We start from the raw sequence: 9139 nt of genomic DNA, 5'->3' as shown, positions 1-9139 counted from the left end.
TATAATTTGGGTGCAAGGCTGATCATCCGCTCTTTCCGTTTGCAGTGATTAACTTCCTGTGAAAGCATCTAATAACAGATGTTCAGCCCGAGCTCTGCTGTTACACAACAGGACAGTAAATTGGCCAGTAGGAGATCTGAGTCTTGCCAAGAGATAACACAGATACCTGTCGGTACAGCGGTCACTCTATTTCTACTTCCACACATCAAAATGTGTATCCTGGTTCTGCTGTTCGCCTGGAGAACCCTGGAATGTCTTCAGCATACCCAAAGGCTCACCAGGCAACTGGCCATCCAGTCTACAGCTGCCAGCATTTCCTTGAAGCAGCTCTGCCAGACGCACAGCACACCAAACCAGCTCGGAGGAAGCTGGTCTCTCTCCGGGGCTGCCCCCTTGCTCAATGGAATCCAGTAGGTAACCCCTCCCACACCAAGTGTGAACAGATAAACCCTACTAGTCAGTGCTCATGGCTTCTTTACTGTCGTGGAGTCTTCGATGCGGCATTGCAGAGCCTGTTAAGGCCTCCAGCAGCACTGACTACAACTCCTAAAACTCAGACCTTATTGTTTATGTGGCTTTTGGCCTCTATTCCACCGTTATCTGAATTATTTTTCCTTTAATTCACCCTTCTGGGGCTCTGATCCTTCCAGCCTTATTCAGACGCTAAGCAAGAAGAGCTTCTCAGGAAGAGCTTTGTGCTTCAGCAGAACGGGCCATGTCCGATTTCATTCGGCTCAAACACAACAGAGACCTCAGACGCCTGTTCCAGTTGTCAATTTTATTCAAAAGGTGCCTTCTATACATTTTTAATATGTAGAAATAAATATGAAAGGCCTATACAAATATGACCACTTAAAGAGTACCAAGACTGCCCTTCATTTATAATAATCATCTTCTGATATTTAAAGGGCCAAAACTGCATCCAACAGCCCCATATTTAGTAAACTAAGTTTTATATAATCTCAGATCACAAACGTCTGTTCACGTCTAACAGGACCTTTTAGACCGGAGTTTTCCTTGACCCACCCACCACCACCTCAGCACGGAATGTGTTCAGCTGCCTCTGAGAATGTCACAATACAGACCGAGGTACGTTCTCCTCAAGACGGACAGTACAAACAAAGTCATTATTAAGTTACACTCTGACGCAGGAATTTGGCATCATCGCTTTTAATGACATCCTGCGTTAACGTACTTTTAAAAACCATCCTGATAAATTAAAAAGAACAGAGTCTTGCCTTCAAACGAAGCCCAAGTCATTTAAAAAATATCAGAATGGGCATTTGCTTTTATAAAACATGATTATTGCCCCAGCTTTACAAAATGTAATTCAACACCTTGTAGAATGTTTCTGATACAAAAGAACATCATAAAATAAGTCAGCGTTTTGTAAACTATAAGTTATAGATTCTTTCCCCCAAAGGGGTACTTCTCTAGTATTAGGGCATCATCCACTTATATAATCCCACTGATTCACACATTTAAAAGAGTCTAAAGCAAAGCATGTGCTTGAACGGTGGAAGGAACGGACACTACATTGAATACAACCGCTCCTCCAAAAGCTGGGGGAGTTGGTTTTTAAGAGAAGGTCAAAACTCAACAATATTGAAGAGAGATGGTGTAATAAATCAAAAATCTCTTTTGTCTTTCCTTAAGGAATCCGTCCTCACCCCAAAACCAAAGAGTTCCCAGATGTTAATTTAAGAACTGTAGATTATTGCTGGCAGTCAGAAGAAATATCTCAGATATTTCCAACTTAGTGCAGGCTTTAGTTCAGAACAAATATAATAATGTAATTAACTGTTAAGTGCACGAAAGCCCAATCCTGCAACTCTTTCCTGTTTTCACTTAAGGAAGTTTATAGGGTTTCCCCCTGATTTAATAACTTACATATATAACTGCGTTTGAAGAATATGGTTTAGACACACTCTAGATTTAAAGGGTACTGGGAATGTCGATCCTGTCTTTCAAAAGAACTACTTTTAAAAGGAGTGTTGTACTATTTCCTCCTTCCTACGAAACGAAGTTTTCGGAGCTCTCGTTACCAAGCAGCGCTCTCACCTCCACCTCAAGTTCATCTGCTTGGCTCATTCTTTCACAGGAGAATTCGCAGGTTCGCTGAGGAGGACAGGGAACAACTCTCAGCTCGAGGGCAGAGATCCAGGAAGGCTCACTGGAGTAGCAGCCGTGCTCTCGGGTTCCCATCCACAGCACCTTCCGCAGTGGTTCCCGTAACGCGCTTCCTTGGTTCACTGCAGCCTCCAATCACTTTTCACTCCTCCAAACTGTTTCTGAGCTCACCCAGTAAAACTAAACACTCCCCACCACGGGTTTTGCTGGCATAGCCAGAGGTGGTTCTGCAGGCCACAGAAGGCTGTTTACCAGCAGCGTGAGAGGAACAACCCACAGCAAGTTTTCGTCAGTGCTGTAGGGCATTAATCTGGCCTGCAAGACCTCGTGACAGTGCTGGTGATCGAGAGGAAGACTCCAGCTCTACCGCAGGTCTAACATCCATGTTACAGAGCAACCACGGCGGGGGGGAGGAACAAAAGAGAACAAGACACCACGCACCTAAAGACTTGCAGTGCCATTTTTGGGAAGAAAACCCAACACTTTGAGGGTAGGAATGTACTCATCAGAAATGAAGCTCTGCTCCATTACGAATGATTTGAAGTTTGGGTTCCTGAACTTGATCCTTGACAGGGGGAAGGGCAAGGGCAAGTCTCTTCTATCTTACACTATACAGCAGTATCATTAAGACAGTATTTAAAACCTATTATTAGAAGAATGAATAAGTTACAAATATGACCTTAACTAAATAGTAGTTTTTCAGATGTCCTCAGTCATCTTTCTTTTGTGTCTGAAATCGTTCCATTAAAGCCCTAAATATATTTCCTGGTAATTTCTGATGCTTTTCTATTAGAGCTTGCAGAGCTGCTTTTGTCTGTAGAGAGAGAGAGACGTTTTTGGTCAGATTAAGTCATCTTAACATTAACACAATTTCTAGGCTCTTTTTCATCCTTCCCAATGTCGCAGAACTAGTCAAAATGCTCTTTTCCCATATTTAAGCTCACAGGATGTATTTGTGGCATTTCTGCCAAGAAAGGGGCCACCAACAGGTACCTTTTAGCTCTGGCAGCTGCCTTCACAAGCTCTATTAGTGACACACAATAGTAAGATGACGATCAAGTAAATTAATGAAGACACCTGGATCTATAAAGACTGTCAGTGCCTGCACCCTGAGCTGAAACTCGGAAACCTCTGCCCAGGATTGCATCAGCAACACCCTTCTAGCAGGCAAGAACTTTGCTTCTACACACCCTCAGAAGCAGCTCTGGAAGGAGAAGCGAGTCCCAGCACACTTGGCTCATACAAAGTGATTATTCCTGCACCCAAGTCCCCTAAAGGAGCTGGTCCCGTACAGCACGCTTTGACCACACCTAAACCACTGCACAGGACAGCGCTCGCTGTCACTCAGAAATGCAGCAGGCCAGGACATTAATAGCGGGGATTCGCATTCTATAAAAGCTCTGTGGGGAACATCCAAAACCGGGGCAATGTGCAACAGCTGTGGTGAGGACATGCTGTAACCTCCTGGAGAAGGTTACTACAGACTATGGAATTCTTGAGGCCAGAGACTGAACCGAGAACTGTTTGCCTTTTTAAAGCAGTGATCAGCAAAGGGAAAACTGATTCTGGGTGTAAGCTCTTGCTATGAGCTCCGAGAAATACACACGCTGTACAAAGCAGTGAAATTATTTACCTTCACTGTTTTATTGTAAGGGATTTCAGCAGTCTGTGAACACAGATGTGCTATGTTCCAAAGGATTCATGAGTATCTTTCTGAAAAGACCAGGACGCTTTCTCTGGGTGAAGCGCTTGTACGTTCATCAACCCAGATCAGTCTTATCCGACTGTACTTCTTCAGTCCCTACAGCAAGTGGTTTCCGAAGTACATACAGGGTGCAATATTGACTTTAAAAGGTCTAGAACATCTGCAAGGTGCAGTAATAAAAAGATACTATTTAAGAACGGCATTGGGAGTTAAGCAAGTCCAAAGCTTACCACGATTCCACCAACTTCAATAACTAGCTCCAAGGCAGACATCACTTGACAAGAATATTCCAGCGTTTTCCATCAGAAGAGTTAATATTTTTTATATATATATATGTGCATATTGACCTTACCTTCGCAGTTAGTTCCTCAGCAGTTGTATTTGGGTCGTATGGAATGGGTTCTCCAACAAACGTACGAAGCTTGACTGGAAACCCACCGTACAGAGGAACTACCGGCAACCTAATACGTTCATAGAGTGACCTAAGTATTTCTATTGGGAAAAAAAAGTAGTAGGGGCAGGGAGAAGCAGGAGAAGGAAAAGGGAGGGTGGAGAGGTGAGAGAGAAGAAAAAGAGAGAGACTAAGATTATTCTGTGACAATTTTTTTCCTATTATGTCTTAAAACTGAAACTGGCTTGTCCAGCTCTGACCCAGATTCTCAAACGACACGTCATCTCAAGTGCTCTTCTACCCTTGACTTTCATTTCCTAAAAGCTGTGTTAATGCAAACATCATCCGTGTTTCCACCCTGACCTCATGTGAAACCTCGCCTCCAAAGAGTAGCTGCAAAGCAAAGCAAAGGAAGAGGAGGAGAAAAATCCAGTAGCTGCCTCTCTGGAGAAAAATGGAATGCTGCACAATACAGGTCAGAGTTCAGCTCATTTCACAGGTTAGAAACAGTCTCCTCTGTCTAAAGGCCATTCTTGCTAAAACACTGAATTGCTCTTTCAGATCACACCCTGGATACAATATAAAAAGAGAGAAAACCCAGGTGTTTCTATCAGCTCTAAAAGGACATTTCTTCTTCCCCACATGCCGCCTTCTAAGCATCGAGCCCAAATGCCACCAGGACAGATTCCTCGCAGAATGGACACTAATATTGTCCCTCTCAACTTTAGACAAGACATTCCCTTAACTGAGGGAGATGTGGAATTTTCTGTATACAACCTGTAAGAACAAAGAATATCCCAAAGCTACTGAAACTGGAGTAAAGTATCCAGTGATGGACAGAACTCGATGCCTCTAGTAGCTCTGCGGTAGAATACAAGTAGCAGGAATTATTTTGGCTTCAATTTCTGCTTGTTTGGGAAGATTCTGCTGAATACAGCAACAATTAATTGCTGTTTATCTTTGTACAACCTCATGAATGTGTGAATTATTCTGCGCGTCTGCACTGGACGCCTTGGCTTCCCCCATGCAATGTGCAGCTTTTAATTAGAGGGGGAGAGAAACAGAACTGTTTTGCCCTGAAGGTCTCTGATGAAGACAATGACGCCAGACTTGAGGCAGAACATGTGGTGTAGAGGAGATGGTTTGGGCCCTTTCTGCTAGGGAGTGAGTTGGAGAATATAAAAACAGGGGGTTTAACACTAAGAGATCAGCAGAGACACGGACATCTAATGATCCCAGAGGTGGACCTTTCAGACGCAGGCTCATCTACTCGGGTGCTGGCTGAAATCCCATGGAAATGAGGAGAGAGAGCAGGCAAATGCCAGGTTTTCTGAGGAGCCACAGGTTTAGTGCTGAGCAGTAAATCAACTACAGATGAAATCTATTTCAAACCATCCCAAGTTTAAGAAGAGGCAGAGGATTAAGCACAGAACTTTAGGAATGTTTAAAGAAATTACATGTTGGTTACATGTAATTGGGTTGCTTTGCTTCTTAACAGGCAGCAGAAAACCTAAGGCCACCCTAATGTATATAAGCAGAGAAAAAACAGCACCCTACATCTATTTGCCTTTTTCTGGCTCCTTCTTCCTTCCTTCTACTGCTTCTGTGAGGGCACAATGTCATGTGGAGAATAACTTTGATGAGCCAACACCACATCTAATGCTGCTATTAAAACCTCATAACATCTCTGAACTCTATGGGAGAGCAAACCTGCAGAAACCAAGAGGTTTGCTCAAGGATCACATTGGATCACAGTCAAAACTCGGATTTACGTGGGAATCACTCCTACAGAGACAGGGTAAACATATATGGAAAAAATAAACTATGAAAAAACCAGAAAATATCTTACTTATTCCTCCTAATGTCCTAATGCCTTCTCGGACATTTTGTGTAAACATAGGAATGATGGGCTAGGAGGGAAAAGAGATAATTAAGAATTTAATGAAGATACCACTATCTAAAAAACTCCTACCTCATGTAATATCCTTTTATAGTATGTACAGAAATACAGAACTCTGGGATTTCCAAACATGCTGATTCTTTCAAATATTTTTAAACAAGCATGGAGATGAGATAATAAATGAAAATTTTCAGACGGGTATCAAGTTGGGGTTTTGGAGGGCGAGGAGGGGAGTCTGTAAGTAATCCAGTGCAACTACAGAGAATAAAAAGAAGTGCAGTTGCCTGAACCGAATGGTAACAAACTTCTTTATTCTAGAACCATCTTATTTGGAACATCCTATTTGTGACACAGAGGTAGAGGTTTTTGTATGTAATGAGGTAGTTTATATGCCAAAAATGCTGGCAAACTGCTGAAACGAGACAGCTTCAAGAAGCTGAAGGTCCCAATTTTAGACACATTTTTCTGATGTTTTAGACACATTTTTCTTTCCGTGAGGAGTTACACTCACGATTAAAGGTGACCTAAAGTTCACCTTTAATCTAAATAAAGGTATTTTCCCCATTTTCAGCCTGCCTTTGACGCTGCTCCCATTCTACTGCATCTCTCAGTGGCTTTTGGGGGGCGGGGGGGGAATGAAGCTGGGAGAACTTTGTGGGTGCATAAAGGGATCACACATACAATAAAATAAATATAACTAGTACAAGCATAGTGGAATCCCAAGTATGGTTTTTCACATGCTATTACAACACGTTAGTAAAATCTAAATCTGTTGAAAATAACCTGCTTACACAGCGTTATTTTCCTCATGAGAAAAGTTAATGACCTGATTGCACTATTCTTTAGCCAAGTCCAAAGCCTTCATATCAAAAGCAACAAAAAAGTCTTGAAATGCAGCTGTAAGAGCAAGTAGACCATGCTCATGGCACTCAGCAATGTAACACCAAACGTACGACAATCCAAACAGCTTTCCTTGCAAGGAAGTACTGATAAATCAGCACTCTTTGCTTCTCTTCCGTGACCTGTCACACTTACCACTTTTGCATCAATGGCCACCTGAGCAAAGCCCCTCCGGTTACCCCAGATAATGGTATACATTTCGTCACTGAAGAGCGCCTCCCGGACTCCGCCTGGAGCGATGGCTAGCAGATGGCCCTTCTTCAGGGCACGGACACACTCTTCTTTTGGTCCATGCATAACTCCATGTGCCTCAAGTAATATCTTAAAACCTGGAGGGTAAATTAATATTATTATCAATAATTTTAATTCAGACTATGTTAATTCATTCTACCACGGAGTTCTGTGCTGGGAGTCTAGAACTTAACTGCCTAATAACCTGTAAACCGCAATCAAAGATGTTTCTAGAGGGATTAAAACATTAAACCCTGCTTAGAAATTCTGGTCTAAAAGTTGAAGACTAAGGTTTTCAGTGTCTTTTTGCCATAGAAGAGTGTCAGACTAAACTGGAGCAAAGCAGCGAGCACTCTGTGACAGCTTTCAAGTGTCCCTTCAAAGCAGGTGCTAAACCAGCTCCAGGGTGCTGGCTCCTTGCCCAAGCTCTCCTCTTCCAGTGTAGCACAGTCCTAATCAAGTGCATCAAGAGAAAACACCAGCAAATCGTTGTGGTTTTTTGTTTGGCTAACTTTGGCAAACAAAGAGCAGTCTGTGCACAAGAAGCAGAATGACAAAGAAAACGCAGCGTTCGCTGAGTCACAGAGCACGGCAGGAATCGAGTCCCTGGTTTAGTCTTTCACAGGAAGAGGCATCTGGCAAGGCTGGACTGGGTGTACTCGCCTTAGGTTAGGATTTTTCATTTAGTGAAGTTTTTAACTTCACAGTTACAAAAGCTCCTTGTATCACCTTGAATTTGAAATATACTGACCCTCTCTTCAAGCAACAGCAGAACATCAAAAATTTGCTTACAAGCATCAAATGGACACCTACCTGATCAATTTAAACCACTAGTCTAATGTGAAGGAGCACAACAAGCACAAACTTCTGTCTGCAGGAAATCAATCATGTTGACTTCGTTCAATAGATTTCAGATTTATACAGTGTTTATGAGCGCTGCATACCAAAACAGGGACTTTAGATGACTAAGCAGTACGGGAAAGTTTACTTCTCTTTCTTGAAGTTTCCCACTGAGGCAAACAACCTCATCACCCACGGACAAGGACACAGAACTGATCTAGCCGAGCTTCCCCTCATTAACAGATTTCGGTTCTTAACCTCAGGTTAACAAATGAATAGTTGCTACCACGAACACTTATCTGTTACGTACACACAACACTCTGAAGAAGGGTCTGTATATAGTTAAGATGACTGAGACCCGGCTTCTCTTACAGTCTGCATAAACTAAGGGCTTGGGAAGGAGAGCAGGAGGCAGCCTATCATTAGTTTACTCTTAACTAAACTGAGTCTTTGTAGTTGGTGTGAGTATAATTACTCCTGATTTACATCTCTACACAATCAAGATCTGTCCATAAACATGACAAGGGAACAAGAGCTGCATCACACCTGCCTCACGGTCCTGCTGTGCCTGCCTCACACACTGCTGCTGACACAGTCTTCATCTGGCAGCATCTGCACCAACGACACCTGAAATAAGAGTTTTCCTAAAGTAATTTCATTTCTCTCAAGTGCTTTGTTTGTGGGATCATCAACAGCTGATTTTTACAATGTTCTACGTTCTCAAACTAATCAAAGCTCTGAGCAATGTACCTGGTGGCATGAAGCTGCCTGTCTCTAAGCCCTTTCTGTCAGTGAGTTCAGGAGCGAGACAATACCATCGTTAGAAGGGTTGAGCCAGGCAGGAAAAGAGTCTCCAAGAAAGCAGAAGCTGGGAAGGTAAGTTCTCCTTTCTGCACTGGACATGCTGGGGAAGTGGGCGGGGATAGAGCAACACCAAGAGTCTGTCCAGTTCACAGATTAGTGAAAAAAAACCAAAATACAGACAGAATACAGGCACAAATTTGTAATACAGAATAGTGGCGGGGGGGGGGGGGAAGCCTTC

At 42.9% G+C, this 9139-nt stretch overlaps 1 protein-coding gene across 1 annotated transcript in view; it reads right to left on the bottom strand.

Annotated features, from left to right (window-relative positions):
- Window positions 1-2839: 2839 nt before the first annotated feature.
- The window catches only part of TMEM68 (transmembrane protein 68), a 12031-nt gene continuing 5731 nt past the window's right edge, over window positions 2840-9139 (bottom strand). Inside the window, exons 3-6 of the mRNA XM_010143149.1 lie at window positions 7162-7355; window positions 6076-6136; window positions 4188-4327; window positions 2840-2944 (exon numbers count right to left, since the gene is read on the bottom strand). Of these exons, the coding sequence (XP_010141451.1) occupies window positions 2840-2944; window positions 4188-4327; window positions 6076-6136; window positions 7162-7355 (500 nt within the window). The remainder of the gene's footprint in view (window positions 2945-4187; window positions 4328-6075; window positions 6137-7161; window positions 7356-9139) is intronic.

This window comes from Buceros rhinoceros, unplaced genomic scaffold, assembly GCF_000710305.1.
Source record: "Buceros rhinoceros silvestris isolate BGI_N320 unplaced genomic scaffold, ASM71030v1 scaffold5589, whole genome shotgun sequence".
In the NCBI taxonomy this organism is placed as follows: domain Eukaryota; kingdom Metazoa; phylum Chordata; class Aves; order Bucerotiformes; family Bucerotidae; genus Buceros; species Buceros rhinoceros.
This window is presented reverse-complemented; position numbering and strand designations above follow the sequence as displayed.